General features: G+C 46.1%; 1 protein-coding gene across 4 annotated transcripts in view; it reads right to left on the bottom strand.

Annotated features, from left to right (window-relative positions):
• The window catches only part of STAC (SH3 and cysteine rich domain), a 139,003-nt gene that overhangs the window by 26,275 nt on the left and 91,663 nt on the right, over positions 1 to 21,065 (bottom strand). For all 4 annotated transcript variants that reach the window (XM_040479725.1, XM_040479723.1, XM_040479726.1 and 1 more), the window contains exons 4-7: positions 20,037 to 20,118; positions 18,745 to 18,860; positions 12,165 to 12,243; positions 941 to 1,005 (exon numbers count right to left, since the gene is read on the bottom strand). In XM_040479725.1, coding sequence (XP_040335659.1) covers positions 941 to 1,005; positions 12,165 to 12,243; positions 18,745 to 18,860; positions 20,037 to 20,118 — 342 coding nt within the window. The remainder of the gene's footprint in view (positions 1 to 940; positions 1,006 to 12,164; positions 12,244 to 18,744; positions 18,861 to 20,036; positions 20,119 to 21,065) is intronic.

Genomic DNA, 21,065 nt, shown 5'->3' with positions numbered 1-21,065 from the left:
ACTCTTGTGTAACAATACACAACATGGCATATGTAATATATACACATATCATTATTTAACATATTACTGTGTGCATATTAGATTATATATGTGATATACTATTGTATAATCTATTTAAACACATAATATGACAAACATATACAATATATATCACACATAAACAGAAGTTGTACACAACTGATTCACTCTGCATCCAAAGCTCAAGAGTACCTTATGCTATATACATTTCTGTCCTAGTCTATCCTTTTCTAATTATACAATAATTACATATGTTATATATAAATGAAATAAAATAGAATAAATATGTACTTCTATACTATAAAATATGGTCATAATAGATTCCGTAATTGTGTACCTTACACACTTTATAGTATGTGTCAATTTGTATGTAACATGTACAAGAGAAACAAAAAGTATACAACACAGTACTTATCCTCTCTACTTCTGATGCACTGCGACAGTTCTGTTTAGCGCTCTCTAGTTGTCACGCTATCTGTGCCATGGCGCATTAGGCTAGGTTATTGTCTCCCATTCCACATTCTATCCTGTTCTAGACCTACTATCTTGATCTCGTAACCTACTTAGGTGGCGATCTGCAGTGTGATCTGAGGACCCTGCCTGGTCTGTTTTCTCGGACAATCCCAGAAGGAGGAAGGCAGGCTACCAGCCCAACCGATGAGAGACAGTCTCGGCTCAGCCAACGACGGGCTACTACGCTTAGAGCTCCCAGGTCCCTCCGGTGGACTTCTCCTCTATAAGAGCCTCCCAACTTCCCCCTCTGGTCCCTAGGAGAGCAGTTCTCTGCTTTGTTGGGTGGGATTGCCCGTGGTTTTGTCCTAGCTAGCTTGTCCCGCACTGGAATTTCCTGCTGTTTCTGAAGAAACCCATATACGTTGTTTTTGGTAGAATGATTGTTTAAGGTTAACGCAGCCATAAATACCTGGTGGTGTAAGTTCTTTTCTTGGTCTCTTAAGTCGTCAGTGCCATTTTCGGGATAAGTAAACACTGTAGGAGACAAGAAGAAGCAGGTGCTTCATGAATGGTTCAGAAACGTGCTTGGAAGACGTGGTTTATGTATTCCCTGTTCAACAGCTTCTACTTTACTCCTCACTGCCTTGTCCTCATCGTCAGCGACCCTGCCTTCCTGTCACCTCCCGCATGATGCTTCCCCGGCCTTCCCAGGTGGCCTTCTGCACCCCCTTCTCTGCATGCCCACACCCCGGCACATGCCAGCTAGCACGCTCCTGAACTTGGCAACTGGTTGTCCGCCCCTTGGCCTCCTTTGGCAACGCCCTTCATTCATCCTTGAAACAATGTTACTCATCTCTGTCGAAAGTACGAAACTCGTACGTTAATGGAGTGGTGGGGGAGGTATGGCCTAACTGCACTCGAATTACCTTTTCGAAATACCAGATTCTTCTATCTGTTTCCAATGTGTCGGTTCCAGTTTCCTGATAGCTATTTTCTATTTTGCACATCCAAGTTTTAGCTTTTAAACTTCAAAATATGTCCCCCATCTCTTACTCCCAATGCACTGGGGCTGTTATTTGGGATAAAAAATAAATAGTGGTTTCTCATTTAGTTTGTTTTGAAATACGTCCTTCTCTTCCTTTCGCACGTAAGCAGCCACTCTGCGGTCTTTAGTAAAGAACAAAGCTTCCCCAAATGGGCAGGACGGTTCACTGTCCACAGGCACAGCTATGGGAGGTGCTCAATGGGTACTGGGGGGAGGGCTCTGCCTTAGCTATTTCGGTCAGTCACATTTACCTCAGTGACACAGTGTGATGGTCTTATCCTCACCGCGTGGATCTGCCTCAAACAAAAATGTGGCAAACGTTTCCAAGTTTGCACAATGGAATTTTGGTGTCTAAATTAACCTACCGCTTAGGTGACTTAACATTTAAAAATAACACATTGCTGCTTTATTCTTCCCTTTGGTCTCCCTTCAAATGATTTTAAAAAATACCAGTAAAGGAAGAGAAACACACCACAGAAAGCCCTATAATCTATTTCGGTTACGCACTGACATTTCCACGGTCCTTCCAATGCACCCGATAATTGTGATGCAGAAAACATGCTTCAGAACAAGAGCCTTTGTAAACGTAGTGATGCTTAGTAAATGTCTATTCTCCACAGTGTAGTTTCAGAGCCTGTGCAGGAAATTCTATGATTCCATAAATATGCAGTTATTGGAGGAAGTCTGGTTTGTAGGTAAGTGGAAATGATCCTATGGACCTTCTCTGCCTCGGTATCTGGCTAGTCACCTGACTAGTTTGAATTGAATGGAGGCCAACAACACTTTTCCCTGGTATTATGTGATTCCCTAAAGCCTCAGGGTAAATATTTGATCCCATAAGCATAAAACTGGATACTTCTATAAGAATATTGGATATCTGAATGAAAAGAGCAGAAAATCTTTCTAGAGAATTCTTGATTGGAGATACAAAGGGAGACTACATAGGGTACATAACAGTTTGGACCGGCTTTACAATTTTGCAATTTCACATTATTGTAGCTTTTTGTTGAATATCAATTAGCCATCTGGTTCAAAATGTGTACCATTTTTGTGAACTATGTTGCAAATTATTTGAAGTGACCCCAAATGTATTTTCAGCTATATGACTGAAAGCATAACACTGCAAAAAAAAAAAAAAAGATTTAAAAAAAAAATTTTTTTTTCAACGTTTATTTATTTTTGGGACAGAGAGAGACAGAGCATGAATGGGGGAGGGGCAGAGAGAGAGGGAGACACAGAATCGGAAACAGGCTCCAGGCTCTGAGCCATCAGCCCAGAGCCCGACGCAGGGCTCGAACTCACAGACCGCGAGATCGTGACCTGGCTGAAGTCGGACGCTTAACCGACTGCGCCCCTAAAAAAAAAAAAAAGATTTTAAAACCCATTCCTGTGGGCTACTTCTGAGACATTGATTTGAGGGGAAAAGAATAAGGAAAAGGTAACTATTTTACTACAAATACACCATATGCTTTTTACATTTAGTGCTTTAAATTTGTTTTTTTTTTTTAAATAATTTGGGGTACCTAGGTGGCTCCGTCGGTTGAGCATCTGACTTTTGATTTCGGCTCAGGTCATGATCCCAGGGTCATGGGATCGAGGCCTGCATTGGGCTCTGTGCTGCACGTGGAGGCTGCTTAAGATTCTCTCTCTCTCTCTCTCTCTCTCTCTCTCTCTAGTTCTCTCTCTCCCTCTGCCCCCTCCCCTGCTTGTGATTTCTCTAAAATAATCAAATAAATTAAAAAAAAATTGGTTACTGATTTCACCCATGACAACTATTCAAAGAATATGTCCATTAAGCAGGCATATGAAAAAAAAATTTTTTTTAACGTTTATTTACTTTTTAGAGAGAGAGAGAGAGAGAGACAGAGTTTGAGTGGGGGAGGGTCAGAGAGAGAGGGAGAATCTGAAGCAGGCTCCAGGCTCCGAGCTGTCAGCACAGAGACCGATAAGGGGCTCGGACTCACAGACTGAGATCATGACCTGAGCCGAAGTCAGACGCTGAACCGACTGAGCCACCCGGGGGGCCTCAAGAAGGCGTATTTTTTAATATTACAGAAGCAAACGAATCTTTAGTTTCTGCCACCTCCCCAAAGGACTTTCCTCTTTTCCTTCCCTATATTCTTCCTTTTTCATGACAGAGAATAGCCAGTGGTTTTTCTTCATCAAGAACAATTGGTTTTGAGGTCAGTATTAAACTAGCCTCATAAACTAATAGAAAGGGGCACCCTCTTCTCTGCAACTTTTCGTGTCCCTGAAAGAGCTCACATCATCTGGAAATTCTCCATTCCTTATCTGTTTGGTTGAGTTTACTTATAAAGTTTGTCTGGGCCTCGTATTTTCAGGGTGCAAAATTTAAAATATTGATTCAGTTCCTATCGTGACCAGAAGCCAATTCAAGTTCTCAAGTTTTCTATTCCTTCCAAGGTCAGACTTTAGTCACTGATATGTTTCTTGGTATCTGCCCCTTCAAAATTTATTGGGGGGCACCTGGGTGGCTGAGTCCGTTAAGCATCTGACTCTTGGTTTCGGCTCAGGTCAGGATCTCACAGCTTTGTGGGTTCGAGCCCCTCATCAGGCTCTGAGCTGACAATGTGGAGCCCACTTGGGATTCTCTGTCTCTCCCTCTCTCTGCCCTTTCCCACTCGTGCTCGGTCTCTCTCAAAACAAATAAACTTAAAAAAAATTTTTTTTTAATTATCGGCATGAAGTTGGTCATGGGAGTCTTTTATTTTCCTTTCAATCTCTGTTGTGTTCATCCTTTTTTATTATTGCGTTTTGCTTCATCACTCTCTTTTATTCTTAAAAGAATTGTGATTGTTAAGTTTTATTTACCTCTTTTAAGGACTATTCTTAAAACTGGTTAACCTATCTGTGTCATTTGATAATTTCTCCTCTTACCACCTTTTTATCCTTTTCCTACTGCTTTTTGGGGGTTTATTCTATATCTTTTTTTCTGACTTAAGTATGATGCTCAGGTGTTTGCTTTTCAGCCTTTTAATTTTTATTGTTTATTTTTATTATTTTTTAAAATTTAAAAAAAAAATTTTTTTTTTCAACGTTTATTTATTTTTGGGACAGAGAGAGACAGAGCATGAACGGGCGAGGGGCAGAGAGAGAGGGAGACACAGAATCGGAAACAGGCTCCAGGCTCCGAGCCATCAGCCCAGAGCCCGACGCGGGGCTCGAACTCACGGACCGCGAGATCGTGACCTGGCTGAAGTCGGACACTTAACCGACTGCGCCACCCAGGCGCCCCGTATTTTTTTTTAATTTTTGAGATAGAGATAGAAAGAGGCATGCATGTGAGGGAGAGGCAGAAAGAGAGGGAGGGAGAGAATCTCAAGCAGGCTCCACTCTCAATGCAGAGTCTGATGCAGGGTTTGATCTCACGAGACCAGACCGTGAGATCATGACCTGAACTGAAATCAAGGGTTGGATGCTTAACCAACGGAGACACCCAGGTGCCCCCCGCCTTTTTATTGTTTAATGGAATACTTTCAAAGCTAAATACTCTAGTCACAATTTAGCTACATCTCACAAATTTCGATATGTAGTATTTTCATTATGACTTAGTTTTCAGTATATTCCAATTTTTATTATGAATTCCTTTTTGACACATGAGCTTTTTGAAAGTATGTTTTAAATTCCTAAATTATGGTTGCTTCTGTATCTTTTGACTACTGGTTTCTAACTCATCTGCATGATAGTCAGAAATATATATTCTATATCATATTAATTCTGTAAAAATTTATGAAGCTCACTTTATGGTCTGCCGGTAATCAATTTCATAATTGTTCTGTGTGTACTTAAAAAGAATGTGAATTCTCCATTTGTTAGATGGAGTGCCCTTTTTAACTTAATTACGATTGTCAAATGTGTCTTCAGATCCTCTAAATCCTGAATCTTTTTATGCACCTGCTTTGCCAATGACTTGACAGGCATGTTACCACCTCTCACTATAAAGGGGAATGTCAATTTCCCTAATGTTTCTGTCAACTGCTCCTTAAGTTCCTGTCATTTAAGGCTGTACAGTAAGTAGATGTAAGTTTAGAATTTGTATCTGCTGGTGAAGTAGGCATGATCATGTAATGATAATTTTTTTCTCTAGTAATGCTTTTTTGGTCTTAAAGTCCATTTTTCCACACATTAATACAGCTATGCAATCTTTTGCCCGTGGGAGCTTTTAAAATAGGTGTAGGGGCGCCTGGGCGGCGCAGTCGGTTGAGCGTCCGACTTCAGCTCAGGTCACGATCTCGCGGTCCGCGAGTTCGAGCCCGGCGTCGGGCTCTGGGCTGACGGCTCAGAGCCTGGAGCCTGCTTCCGATTCTGTGTCTCCCTCTCTCTCCGCCCCTCCCCCGTTCATGCTCTGTCTCTCTCTGTCCCCAAAAAATAAATAAACGTTGGAAAAAAAATTAAAAAAAATAGGTGTAGTTTTCCACATTTATTTGTTTATTTATTTTTGAGAGAGAGAAGTATGCTTTGTCTCTGTGCCCCCCTCCCTCTTTCTTTTAGATTATACGGTTGAATCTATTTTTTTAATCTTCTGGTGGCTACTCAACATTTTACGAGGTGTATGTTACTTAACAAAACCTAAAGTGAAATAGTACCCTTCATTTCCTTACAATTCATACAAGGATCTTTGAATGTCCATTTCTCACTGAGATGCCTCGTATTTCAGTTAATGTCTTACTGACAGCTTTTTGCTAACATTATTATCTTTCTACGTGGCCAATGTTCACTTGGTTCTTTCTTTGTGCTTCATTCCTTGCTTCTCGGTCCCTCCTTTGAGATCACATTTTCCTCTCTGAAGTACATCACTGTGAAATTTCTTGAGCTGGTCTTTCTTCATGGCAGTGGAGACACAGCCTTTGCCTGAATACGTATATTGGAAGACAGTTTTGTGGCTGTTCCATTTATAGTTCTAAGTTAAGAGTTACTTTTTCCCCCCAGATTACTGAAGGTTCCGTTCTACTCTCCATGTGGTTCCATTCCTTTGCAGGTGATCTTTCGGTCTGCATTTTCTTTCACCTTCGAAATTGTGCGGTTTTGCTAGGATGGTCTCAGTATAAATCTTCTGAATTTGAGGGATGGTAGCTGTAATCGATTGTGAAACATATTAACCAGTATCTTCATGAACATCGTCTCTCTCCCATTCTCTCTTTATGTACCTTTAAAGTGTCAGTTAGATGCACATTGGACTTTCTTGCTCATCCTCTGTGTCTCTTTTACTGTCGTGAATTCTATCACTTTGTCACCCTGGCTATACTCTAAGCAATTTCTTTGGCTGTGTATTTCACAGCACTAATTCTCTCCTCAGCTATATCCAGTACGGTAGCAAATCCAACAATCAAATTTCTCTCTCTCTCTTTTTAAATTTCGAAAAGTTCTGTTTGGTTTTCTTAAAATTTGCCTGTTCAATTTCGATGGTGTCCTACTCCTTTGTTATACGTTCTAGTCCATTTTTCATACCTTTAAATACATATAGCTATGTAGTTATATATTTCTTTATTTGATAATTCCAACATAGACAATCTCTGACCAGTCTGATCATAAAAAAAGTTGTTTCAGCTCACTCTTACTCATGGTGGCTCATTTTCACATATACTTGGTGTATTTCAATTCTGAAATTACAGAAATTTCAATTCTGGAAATTTCTCAGGTCTGGGGTTTAAATTCTCTTACTTCAGAGGGCATTTGGGTTACTTCTGCCAAGCGCCTGGTGCATTTACCCGAGTGGGCCACTTGAAACAAATTAAACTAAAATGTTACATTATTCTACTTTGCCCATAGAGGTAGTACGAATTCAGGCCCTAAACCCAAATAAGAAGAGCTTCCTCCTTCCTTTGCTTCCTTTTTTCTTTCCTTCCTACTCCTCCCCCATTTCTTCCTTTTCTTCCCCACGCGAGTTAAGGTCAATATAGCATTTTTCTTTACTAAATTCCTCTGCAGGGCGTTCTTTTTTCCTGGTGTCACTAAAGGTACTTACTTTGGGGTATCGGCATTCTCCCAAAGGGCCTCTCATCACACCTATCACTCTGCCTGCTCATCGGGTTTTGTCCTCTATTGACCGCACATGGGTCTTTTTCTTCTCTAGTCTGAGGCCCCGGGGATGTGCAGAGTAAACACTGGTCTTCACCCGCTTATGTCTCTGGATTCCTGCTTTATTATTATTTCCAGACGCTAAGGAATTGCCTTATTTTGCTGCCAGCTCCACCATGCGTTAACTAGAACTTTCTTTTAAATTCTTTTTCCCAGCAAGTTGAGGCGTGTGCTAAAGTGGAAAAAATTTCTCTAAACATCCAGCCCTCCACATAGCCGGAAAGAGAGTCCTTCTTGCTTTTAAACAGACCTTAACCTGCTGTAGATACCACACATCTGGATTCTAGGTATGTGCTGAGGAAGCCATTGAAATATTTGCTCCGTTTTCTGGGTGACAACCCAAAATGTGAGAGATAAAACCAGGGCATGTTAGGGGCGCCTGGGGGGCTCAGTTGGTTAAAAGTGTCTGAGGCTTGGGGCGCCTGGGTGGCGCAGTCGGTTAAGCGTCCGACTTCAGCCAGGTCACGATCTCACGGTCCGTGAGTTCGAGCCCCGCGTCGGGCTCTGGGCTGATGGCTCGGGGCCTGGAGCCTGTTTCTGATTCTGTGTCTCCCTCTCTCTCTGCCCCTCGCCCGTTCATGCTCTGTCTCTCTCTGTCCCAAAAATGAATAAACGTTGAAAAAAAAAAAAAGTGTCTGAGGCTTGATTTTAGCTCGGGTCATGATCTGGTGGTTTCTGAAATGGAGCCCCGTGTAAGGGCTCTGCACTGACAGAGAAGAGCTGCTTGTGATTCTCTCTGCCCCTCCCCTGCGCACCCTCTCTCTCTGTCTCTCAAAATAAACAAATAAACATTAAAAAATTATCAAAAAGCCAAAACAAACAAAAACCCCAGCACATGTTAAAGGCAAGGATAAATCTTCCAAATCCAAGCTTGCCTTTTTTCCTTTCCAGGCAAAATTTCGTTGCTTTAGTGAAAAGTAAGGTACCGTGGGGCTTTGCGATATCCTCCAGTGGATGTGACTAACCCAGTGTTTTTTAAAGAATATTTCTAGGAATTTGTCTTAATTATGTTCTATTCCCTCTGCTTCCCTTCCAAGAAAGTTATAACCACATGGAGTCATACCGAAATGCAGTTATGGAAGGCACCGGGTAACATCATTACTTGGCGTTATTCGAGCTGAAACGGGCTTCTCTATTTCTGGTGCATCCACAAGCAGGGTTGTAAACAACAACCAGAAACAGCCAGACTTTCCCAAAGTCTTCCATGAGAGAGAACACAGAGACTTCTTACGCTTCGTGAGGAAGAAAGGGGTAGGAAGAGTACCCTCTTCCAAGGTGCCTTTGGAAATCTTCCTCAAGGATTTTGACATGACTCTTGGCTGGCAGAAACAGTATCTGTATGCCCTGTGTATTTTTTAGAACGCAAATGAAACATGTCGCACAGAACAGCTTGTGACCGGAAGCCACGCACTGCTTCTGAAAAGCCAGCACCCTCCTCGCCATGGCCGTGGGGAGGCCGGTGGCCGCCTGGATACACAAGCAGAGTGTTTTCTCTGTGTTGTTTCCCAAATTGCATGGACAGGGGATTAAATCCAATCAAAGGAAAATGTTTTGAGGCAAACTGCTACATAATTAATCCCTCTAGCTTCCAAGGGCACATTGTAAAGAAAGCTCCTGCTGATCAAAGGAATAGTTAATAGATCTCCAAAGCTTTTTAGAGGTTTATTGCTTGCTAAATTCTTCCAACAGATTTCTTTGAATAAGGCTCTGAAAATGCCTCTTAACAGAAAGGAAATGGCAACTGTTCAACTGTGTCTTTCAGTGTATTACTTTGTGCCTCCGTTTCCTTATCTATACAGTGTGTGTGTGTGTGTGTGTGTGTGTGTGTGTGTGTGTGTTGGAGGGGAGAGAGTTGGGCTAAATGACTTCTTACCCTGCTTCTTGAACTTTAATAAGATTCGTGTGCAAATTCTGATTCTGCAGCTCTGGAAATGGCCTGAGGTGCTGCGTTTCTAACGGCCTCTCAAGTGATGCCCAGGCTGCTGGCCCATGGACCACACTTGAGAGCAGTGAGGCTCTAGGCTGCCCCTCTGACACTTGATGATCTCATGGTGGATTGATTAAAAGCAACATGCTTCATTTGGATGATTCCTAAATATAGCTCCTCGCGTTATAAAAACCTACCGAAGAGCACTTTTTGAGGAATCCCCGGGGCAAATAGAGACCTTAACTACTGACGAATGGGTGAGCAAGAGTGCCAGAAACACTGGCCAGGATGCCTGAGGCAGGGAGGTAAGGGGTGGGTACATGCTGGGAATGACTGTGGAGAGGAGAAAACAGGATGTACTGACAGACTGGCTAGGAGACTGGCCAAGAGGGCAGAGTCAAGTCTGATGCCAGAAGTTTCGACTTGGTCAACTAGCAGAGTGGAGCTCCTATTTACTGAGCAGAGACAACTGAGAGCCAGGTGGCGTGGCTGGGGTGGGCGAGGGGACCAAGGGTCCGGTTTGGGCGTGTTAACGTTACGATGTCGACTTCACATTCAAGATGGCCAACTCCAGCGGGCGATATGCACCTGGAGGCAGCAAGGAGCCTGAGATTTCAGAGTCGTCGATGTATGGAATAGTTATTTACCCTGGTTCTTTCATTTAACGGCCACAGCACCTCATGGATTCGGTATTATCATTGTCTTCGTTTCGGAAAGGAGGAGATGGGGACGGAGAGATTAGGGCACGGCTTGGAGGCCACAGGACCGCTGAGTGAAGTCCAGCGGTCAGCCTCCAGAGCGAGGAGGGGCCGAGGACCAAATACGTCCGGTGCAGTTAGTGACGAGCAGACCATCGGCAATTTGGCGATTTGGTGTCAGTGAGCGATGCCGGCGGAAGTGAGGCTCAGAGGACAGAGCAGCTGATCAGACTAGAAGTCTTAAAATGAAGGTCTAGGTTAATACCAGCGTCTGGTGGGTCTGTGCTCAGCTGCTGAAGATGTCCGGGGCTGCTGACCAAATTCAGTGGCTGTATCCGCACTGCTAGACAGACTCCTGCGGCATCACTGCCCGGCCGTGACATTCCCCTGGCGGCCGGCACCGTCTGATTCGTCTCTCCGATGGTGCTACCAAGCGCTCAGTGAACGTCCGCATTGATCCGAAAGTGCCGCTCTCCCCAGATGATGCCAGAGCATCCTTGCCCTAGCAGTGAGCTTTAGCAGATGTGAGCGGGCTTGGTAAGGGGGGGGGGGGGCCCTGGTGAACACTGATGCGTATTTAGGAAGGAGTCGCGGAGGATTCTCCCTAGGGAATCACAGAAACACCGTCCTAACTAGAGAAGAGACATAAATGAACTCCTGGAGCTAAGGAAGCAGAAGCGATAGCTTGTAAGACAGCTGCTGATAAAGCAGCTACGGAGGACTGATTGCAGACCTTCTGCTCCCAATCTGGCAAAGGCAGAGGCAACTAGTCAAGTGGAAGGTCTACCCAAGACAGCACGTCCCCGTGCTTCCCATGCAGGGATGAGAGCTGGCGGGGATAACTTCCGCCCCGGAGGACGCATTCAGTCCAGGTTAACAACGCAAATCAGAACCCACCACTTTGCTAGGTCACGAGCCACCCTGAGGACAGCTTTGTGACTCACGTACTTTTGCGGGGCATGGTAAACACTTCATAAATACCTTTTGCATAAGTGAGTGGAGATTAAGAGAGGCTCGGCATCAGAGAGGCTCGGCAAGATGCATCCATAAGAGCTGGTTGTTTCTTTAAACTCTGGCTTAATGTTCTTTCTTAATGTTAGCAAGCAACGTACGTAGTTAGTATTCCATGTAAATTTTAGAAATTATCCTAACAAAGGCCTAAGCTATTAGAAAATTAAGTACTATTAATATGGAACGTTGGGGCGCCTGGGTGGCGCAGTCGGTTAAGCGTCCGACTTCAGCCAGGTCACGATCTCGCAGTCCGTGAGTTCGAGCCCCGCGTCGGGCTCTGGGCTGATGGCTCAGAGCCTGGAGCCTGTTTCCGATTCTGTGTCTCCCTCTCTCTCTGCCCATCCCCCGTTCATGCTCTGTCTCTCTCTGTCCCAAAAATAAATAAAAACGTTGAAAAAAAAATTAAAAAAAAATATGGAACGTTTGGCTATGGCTAGATCATACCGAGAAGTTTTTGCGTGTTCGTTATCTCTGCTGGGGAGAAGCCACATGGGAGGTCCATACTCGCCTGGTACCACCACCCCCTTGGTATGAGGCACTTCAGCTGTGTCGGGGAGTAGCTTCTTCCAGAATAGGTTGCTCATCTAATGTAGGCCAGTGGGGGAAATGATGCATTAACAAAAAGGTCCAGAAGTGACTCCTGGACCCCAATGTAGCTAAGTCCGCACTTAGTCCCGGATGACAACCCAGGAGACAAAACTCAAGGGAACGTCGCAGTCACATCAAGGAAGTCCATCGGTACTTATGCCCAGTTTGCCTCCAGAATATTGAACACTTGCTAAGACCGAATTCCAGAGCAAGCAGAGAAGGAAGACACCTGGCAGTCAACACTCCCTGCCCGCAGACCTCGATGCACAGTGTGATTCACTTTCGTGCTGGGGCAACGCCCACCCACCCCCCCCACCCCACTCACCGCTGTTGCTGCGTTTTCGTGAGTCATACCCGCCTCCTGGCCCGTCGGCTTCTTCAGGAACCTCCACGAGATCTGAAGTCTTAGAGAAAAGAGGGAAGAGCTGGAATGAACAAAATCATTTCGGTGGGCCAACTGGGCAGATATTTTGACGTCAGTAGAAGAACTAAGGAAGAATTTGCCTGATTCTCAATGATTGAGAACCCAATCATTGCTGTCCAGTCTATTTGGCTAAATTTAGAAAGGGTGTGTGTTCCCTCTGGGCACCATGGCTCCCTGCAGGTGCGTTTGCAGGGCTCAGGGGGTGGGCACATGATAGGCGCTCGGTGAGCGTTGCATGAATGTCTAGATGCACAGGTCATAGTCAGCCTTCTTCCCAGGAAGAGACAACAGAGAGAACTCAGAAGTCCTGCCCGTACCCTGTCATGTCAAATTCTCACTAAAACTAGAGCTCTTTTGTAGGTGAGTTCTAAATATAGGCAGTCCCCAAGATGGTTGGACTTTGATTTTTTGACTTTACGATGGTGCGAAAGCAAGACACATTCGGTAGAAACTGTACATCGAATTTTGAATTTGGATCTTTCCCCGGGCTGGAGTTATGTGGGATGATCCTTTCTGGTGACACGGAACAGTGACCACAGCTCTAGGACAGTCACCTGATCACGAGGGTGGACAACAGGTACGCTGACAACCCTTCTGTGTCCACATGGCCATTCTGTTCGTCACTTTCAGTATGGTAGCCAATCGATTACATGAGAGAGTCACCAGTTCATTATCAAATAGGCTTTTTTGCTAGATGAGTGTGCCCAACTGTAGGGGAATGGAAGTGTTCTGAGCACGTTAAAGTTGGGCCAGGCTAAGTAAGCCATGATGTTCCGGAGCTTAGGTGTAGTGGGTGCATTTTTGACGTGACATTTTCAACTTATGATGAGTTTATCAGTATGTAACCCCACTGTACATTGAGGAAGATTTGTATTAATTATAGAGAAGAAGATGGAGTATTGAGGGATGCATTACCTAGGTATGAGTTAAATGCTATTGCGCTTGCTGCAAAATTGTTTATGTAATACTCTTTTTTTTTTCTTTTAATACGAGAAGCTATAGTCATTATAGCTTATAGTTGGTCAACCTAACCTGCTTAGGTTACAGAAATAACAACAACATCTCCTCTAAGTGGCTAATGGTTACTGATCATTTACCACTTGCTGTTTTATGTTCTATATGTATATTATCCATTTATTCTTCACAGTAATTCTATGCTAGACCTACCTTTCAGGTAGGGATGTGGAGCCCAGGGAGAAATCAGTAACTCCTCTCCAGGTCCCACAGCTAGTAAGTGCTGGAGCCTCCCGTGTTGTCTCCAGAGCTCATGCACTGTGCTTTAGCCAGCGATGTGGGGCAGCGGCTCACATGGGCTGGTGACAGCCTTCATGGCCATCCCATTGGGGGCCTGAAATAGGCCTGGGTGGGAGTACTTACACCACCGAAATTGGCCAATGATACAGATCAGAGACCAGCCCCAGCTGCCAGTTAAACACTTAGGAGCGTACCCCTGATTGCCGATGCCCCAGCTTTCATCTGCCTGGCTCCCTCCTCTTTGAAAGGGGAATTCAGGGGGCCTCAGAGGAGAGTCACATTTTTAAAACAATTTGTTTGTATCTTAACAGAGAGGAACAAGTTTGCCTTCCCAGCCCATCCAGGGGGCTAGAGCACATCAGCATCACCTTCTAGAGACTGATTTTTCTCACAATTTAGCTTTAGGCTTTTCCCCAGCCATTCTTACTTTCATGACACATCAGAAAAGAAGAAAAAAACACAGATGTCACGGGGTCTCTAAGTCACGCATCCCCTGCTCCTTTGAGGCTATTTCCGACCAAAAGTTGCTCTTATTATGTTAATTTAATCTGATGAAACTGAAGAGTGTTCGCACACTAGCCAACCAACTCCCAGAAAGTTTTTGAATCTGGTTTCTGCTGGCCTTCCCAAGCCATCAAGCCTTTTATACCCTAGGACATTTGAAAGCACATTAAAGGAAACATAATGATTTCGAAACAGCCAGGCAGCGACTTGCCTACAAAGTAAAGCCGGTGCTTCGACAGCTCTGGAAGAAAATAAACGCGTGGGACAGAGCTTTGCTATGTGGGAATATGTTAGCTCTAGGACATAACGAACTGCAAGGAAGGCAAGCGACTGAAGTTCATGACCACGTGACCCTGCAGGAGGGAAGCAACATCATTTTAAAGTACCGATCAATTGTTTCTGTTTTCTTCATTGAGGCAAGGTGGACTCTGGGGAAAGAGTGGAGTGACAGATACTTAAGGACAATTTGATCTGTCTGTGTCTCCCTGCAGCTCTGAGAACGACGCCTTCGGAGAGCACAGTTCCGAGAAAATTTCCCGACAGAGCCGGTGGCAGGAAGTTGAAATGGGCTGTGATGAATGGATACCTTATTGACATGCAGAAAACCATGGCTTTTGCCCTCGAAACCAGGCTGTAGGGTCCAGACATGGCTAGAAACAAAACCACTTTAGACAGAAAAGCAAACCGGACATCCGTAAGTTGTCTCCCTGATGGTCTTGCCATTGCTACCATGACTAAAAAATATGGAGGCGGATACGTTATGTTCATTGCCTACGGTGGGAGTGTTTCCGAGGGGGTCTCCTCATCATGCGTTCAGCACAGTTCAGAACGGCAGGGGCCAGGGACAGCCGTGTGCTGCTGGTGCGGCCACCTCGGGGCCACCTCTGGGGAGCCCCCCGTCTGCTCTTGCCTCCCTGGGCTGGTTTTCCATTTGCCTTTCCACTAGTGCGAGTATCAGCCAAGCATGGGAGATACATGTGCTGCACGTGGACTGAGGATACGCTGGCTGTCACCAGAGACTTGAGAAAGGCCCATGCGAGCAAGCAGGTAAAGTGGACGGGGGTCCCTCCACTCCGGCCGGAGCAGTTTGTAGTTTTCTTTTGGACGGAAGTCTTGACTCGGAAGGGGTGGATGTGGCCTTGGGGGAAGCACCTTAGTGGCAGCGATGGCCCTTCTCACTCTCCTAACAAAGAAGATGCCACATGGTGTGTGGGGTTAAGGACATGATCTGTACCTGGATCAGTGGTTCTCAAACTTGGGTGGGCATCAGAATCACCCGGAGGGCTAATGAAGCACACAGAGCCCCCAGGCTTGTTGCAGCAGGACAGGGCCCTGCTCTTTATATTTTTACAAAGCTCTTCAGCGGATCCAGATACCCCCCTCCCCCCAAAGTTTGAGAATCGGTGATATAAAACAATAGAAATTAGAGGCCAATCGAGAGTCCTTGTGTTTGGGCAGCTTAGTCTAGTTGAAGGAGAGAGAAAAATGAAATACGAAAGTGCAAAATACCAAGCAATCTGCAAATCACTGTGATACATGAACTGGTTGCTCTGGGCGCCCAGGGAAAGGGCACCTGACCCAGACCTGGAAGAGAGATGTTGTCTACACAGAGGTAGAAACAAGATGTGGGCAAGGCCCAGCAACACTCAGGCAATGTGAATGGGAATAAAGGATAAGGACATCCAAAAATGCTCTCCCTGGTGAAAAACACAAGAACACGGGCAAAAAGCATCCAAATCAACTTTTTCAAAACTCCAGAAAGCAACCAGTTCTCTGGGAAGAACGTGGCTACCTAGAGAGCTGCAAAGTGTGCTCAGTGCTGGGAACATGAGTAACGAGAGGCTGCGTGTATCTTTGGGGGTTCTGAGGTCAGCCTTGAAGAATCCCTTGTTAATTCTTCAAGCATTTCCTGAGTGCCCCCTAGGTGCCAGCCCTCCATATAATGAGATGACTAGGGAATGGAGGTGCCAGCCCCCCCATATAATGAGATGACTAGGGAACAGAGAGCCCTGATGTCTAGTCGCTGGGTCTGTAATTTTGGAAAGAGAGGCAAAAGCAGACAATTATGCTTCAATTGTCTCTATCCTATAAGAAAGGAAGTTTTTGAAGATCCAGGCGGGGAGCAATTCATCGTGCTTCGGGGAGTCTGAGAACTCTTCATGGTTTGTGTAAAAACTATGTGTAAAAACTAAGACCAACAAGTTGGTCTTAAAGAACTTCAACTAGGGGAACGGCAAGTCCTAAGATGGAGATGTCAAAGAGTTTGGTGCGTTCAAGGGAAGGTGGGTCTTTAGGGCAGTGACAGGCCTCATATGCCATGCTAGAGTCTGGGCATAAGCAAATCAATACAGTGTTTCAATTAGGAACCCTGCACAAAGAATTTCTTCAAAAGAAGACAAATCTGGAGGTACTGATACGAGTAGACTCGAAAGGAAGAGGGGAACACAGCTATTTCTTGGAAATAATCTGGGTGAGAGATGGTGGGATTCAAACCTCCAGCACTGGGGACAGAGACAAAAGGCACTTTTGATACACATTTCTGAGTTCTGAGTGACAGGACCCAATCACCGATGGGACATCAGTTTAGCTTGGACATGCTGATTTAGAGATTTCTGTAGGACCAGTCTGGTACTTGGACAGGAGGTTAGGACAATAAGTATCTAGAGTCATCAGCTTTAGACATGGTGCTTGGACCAGTGGAATGTGAACGAGATAACCAGGAAGAGCATGGGGCACAGAATGGCCAAGCCAAAGCAGAGCCCTCCGAACAGCCCTGGCTTAAGGAGTGATTGGAGGAACATCAGAGGAGACCGTCTGAGCAGAAGAGCAGGGTGGAACCCTGGGGGGGGCTGGTGTCTAGCCTCTTACAGAGCCCAGTAATCGGCCCCATTCGGGGATGGCCTGGGAACTGCCCTTCTCAGACAACACACCTGCCTTTCTAATGGATTACACCCTTGTTTCACTTCATAATAACAACTCAAATTCAAGGGCTAGATGCTTAATGAAAATAACATAGCGGCAACTGCCACGTATTGGGTGCGAGGCCCTATGCTAGAAGCTTTACGTATACTCTTACTATTAACCAACCCACGTAGCAGCCGTAACCAATGTGTATGTAAGATAAATCCCACCCACATGTACTCTGTATGTTTTCATCACATTGAGCAGCACTTTTACCCTTCTTTTAGGAAATGAGTTAACGCTGCCACAGGGACTGCCGATTTGATGTACAGCCTCCCGAGGGAGATCGTGAGGGTCAAGGACCTTAAAATGTCACAACTCACACCTGCGCTGCTTGACCGCAACGTCTGCCGAAACATATTCCATCTTTACTCCGAAATCCCGCAGCGCTCATGTGACTTAGTTGGTGTCATACCCTTCACACGTACGTTCTTATTCTTAAGAAAAACGGTACAAGACCTGTAAGAGTGTATTTCTTAAAAAATGCTAAAGAATGCCACCCGCTTTCTTCTCTATTGCATTGGTCTTCTGTGACAAGTTGTGAATTCTGAGGGTAACAAGCCACGTCCTCCACTTCTTGGTGTCCTCTACGGTGCTCGTGAACTGGGGGCACCTCGTTCGCGTTTGCCAAGTAAGACGGAGAGCGGATGGACGTCAGTTTTGTGTTCAGCCGGGACACAGAGTCGAACAAGTTTTGGTTCTTTCCTCTTAGCAATCAGCGGGATGCATGAAGAACAGGGCTTTCAGGGAGTTTAAAGGTGGCATCTAGGGTAACCACGTGGCACCAGAGGACCTGCAATCCTACCTGCTCAGCCACCCGACCTCCATATCTACTCACAGACCACAATCTAGGTTATCCTGCGGATTAACCTGCACCCACTGAGGGAGCTGCTTCAACTCAGCTCCTGAGGACCCCTCTCAGGGGTAAGCCCCGCCCTTCTCCCACGATCCACGGGACCCAGCCGGGCAGACCGCCTGGCGGCTCATCTGTGCCCGGAAGCCCCAGTCTAATAGGGGATGCGACGGTAGTTGGGTGCGAGCTATCCTACCCGGAACATGCACTGGCAGGTCCTTGCCTCTGCAGGAGGGATGGTGGCCTTCAGCGTGATCTGCAGAGCTGTATGGCATCTTGGGGCATTTTTAGAAATTCTGGTTGGGGTAGCCAGCCATAGGATGATGACAGCATGCAGCGGGGATGCATGGGAACAGTGACTTTAGAGCAAGTAAAATGTAGAAGCGGTGTTTGGGAGGGTGAGTGTCCCATGGAACCAGGCCCCCACTAATGATACAGCTCAAGCGCCGCAGGGGAGGGGGCAGCTCTCGTGTGAAGCCAAGGGAAGTAATTCATCAGAAACGACCGAGAAAGAGCTGTAGTTTTGAACTGGGACGTAGCTGGAAGGAGAACTGGACACAACTGGGACTCTCCTGCTCCCGCTACTCGTTGGGTGAAACCTTTCTGTGTGTTGACCGACATGTTGTTATCTATTATCGGTGGAAGGGGAAGGTGGGGGGAGTGCATGGACAGTCAAGGAGCAGAGGCCAAGAGCATGGTCTTTGAGGATGAGAGTAAAATGATCCCTGGGTGCTGGCCACAGAAAGGCAAGTGGCCCAAGGCATCTGGGACTTCCCTTGAGAGGCTGCCTGACTCCCAACAGACCCGCCCTCCTGACGCATTTAGGGGGAAACCCATCGCTGCTGCGGTGCCCGTGGCCCTCCCTCCCAGAGCTCTGCAGGTGGACCGAGGGAAGAAGGGGACAATTACAGAGGTTCTGTGAGGCGAGTCAGAGCCACTGCCCGAGCTGCCCTTCTTTGTTCTCTGGGCCAGGGAGGTGCCGAAGCGGAGGGTCTCGTAGACAGGGTCCACCTTATTGCCACAGGCTGCAATGGAAGAGAAAGGTCGTCTGAGTGACAGGTTTCCTCAACTTACCATCAGGGATGCAGCCAAGCCTTTATCACATCTCCTGGGTCAACAGCCCTTGAGAAGAAGCCTTTGTGGGGAAGACCCACTAATCCCTGGGAAAATGGAGCTCTGTGTGGTTGGGCTTTCCTGGCAGATTTCCCACCCCTGTGATAGGTGCTCATTGGCCAGGTCCTTCCCCTGCACCCATCACTTACAACCAGAGCTCTCTGCTCCCAGACACTTCCTGATTCATTGGTTTTCCTCATTTGTTATCTGTCCCCAGGACTCCGACTTCAAGGTTCTTCCCAGGGACCAGCTTTATTTCCTCTAGGGTGAGGTTTTGCTCGCCAAGGTGTGAAGCCTTGAGCGAGACACAAAGTCTGCAGTAGGAGGCAGGTGTTGAAAGAATTGGGCATCACCAGGCCTCGTGAATTTCTCTTTAAAAGCTTTCTGACTTATCCATTTCTAGTTTAAAACTCGCCCCCCATCCAAAGGCAAAAATAGATGTAGGGATTCTGAGAGAGAGAGAGAGAGAGAGAGAGAGAGAGAGAGAGAGAGAGATGGAAGTAAACTGAAAGATATTGTTAAAGAATAAATTCAAGCCAGAAATATCTAGACGTATAAGACATCTTTTTGGTCCTCATTAAAGAATAAGTGATATTCACAGAGTTCCTCCCAAACGTTGGTCTATCATTTACAATTATTTTTTTTTACAACAATTATGAAAAGCAGCCTTTGCTGTTCTCCCTTTACAGGGTCTGACAGGTTGGGTAAAGGGTCCGGACACACAGTTAGTGGGTCAGCGGGGAAGCTGGGCTTCGAGTCGGCTCTGTGAGATGCTACACTCCATGCTATTCCATCCCAAAGGAATGGCATTCCCAAAGGAACAGCATTCCCAAAGGAATGGCTATTCCCAAAGGAATAGCATATCAGCAGCCTTTGGGACTTGGGCGTTTTTCAAGCTTCATCAGGGAAAGGAGAATTTGTTCCACCTAATGTATCCCCTCCAGCAAAGCCAACAGTTGTACCCCAATCAGCCAGCAGACAGACGCACAAACACACCCCACTGGGCCTGTGGTCCTGGGAGAACGGCAGCCGTGAATGCGGACCATGCTGCTCAAAACCCAGCTCGGCCCATCAGCGTCCCAACTCACCGATGGGCATAACTTCTTTAATGCATCCAAACTGTTCGTGAATGAGCAAAGGGGAGCTGTAGTAACGCCGAAACCCTTTTGGCTGGAGAGAGAATGAGAAAGAGAAGGGCTTAATGTCACTGATGAGATGGAGAGAACCACACAAGAGCTCTGAAGATAACACCAGCTGGTTTCGCCAGGGGCACCCCTCTGTCGCCCTTTAAGATGCTGGCTTGTCCTACAAGTTATCCCCGGCGGGGGGGGGGGGGGGCGGGAGGTACAGGTGGCAGTAAGCAAGCTACAATTGCACCTAGAAAGCAAGCCCCAGCCCTGTCCTTCCCTTTCTTGCCTCTCCTCCTTCTCAGACCATAGCAGCCTCCCTTGTGCCCAGACTCCTCTCCCATCATCTCATCTCCCAGGATCCAAGTGGACTGGCATGCATTATTTCAACGTGGCTTACTATTGAAGTTTATTAAAATCATAAAAGGCCTGGAAGAGTGGAAGCCGACCCGAGAGGGAGGCCGTAAGGCCCTTGTGTATATGACAAGCTCCCCCCAGAGCCATCTGCCTTGTGTTCTAGACTCTGTTATGTTTTTCTGACCCCTCATTCATGGTCTTTGCTTTGGCTTGCGGGCATCTCCATTGGCCGAGGAGGAGGACGGGATCAGGTGAGGCAGGGGTTTTAGAAAAGAGGATACTGCCAACCAGAGTAAGGAGATGAACTAAGAACTTGACTAATTATATCCCAGTGTTGGAAGGGAATTTTGTGGCCCAGACCCTACTACAAGTCTAGAATCCTCTCCGATATTCCTGGAAGGTGGTATCTTCCTTTTTTTGAATACTGCCCGTGATGGGGAGGGGGGAGGTTGGTGGGAGGAGTGCTCAGTAACCCTGAAAGCAGGCCTTTGGTGACACTGTCTCTGGTTGGTAAGACTTGGCATCTACCGATCCTCAGTCTTTTCCCTGGAGCCACAGAGCAGGATAGAATTCCTCAGGTCTTAAATTTTTTTGAAGATCGCTGTCATAGCCTAAGTATCTACCTCTAGGGTA

The sequence above is a fragment of the Herpailurus yagouaroundi genome, unplaced genomic scaffold (assembly GCF_014898765.1).
Source record: "Herpailurus yagouaroundi ecotype Mexico unplaced genomic scaffold, PumYag 159, whole genome shotgun sequence".
In the NCBI taxonomy this organism is placed as follows: domain Eukaryota; kingdom Metazoa; phylum Chordata; class Mammalia; order Carnivora; family Felidae; genus Herpailurus; species Herpailurus yagouaroundi.
The sequence above is the reverse complement of the archived record's forward strand: the minus strand, read 5'-3'. Positions and strand labels throughout refer to the sequence as shown.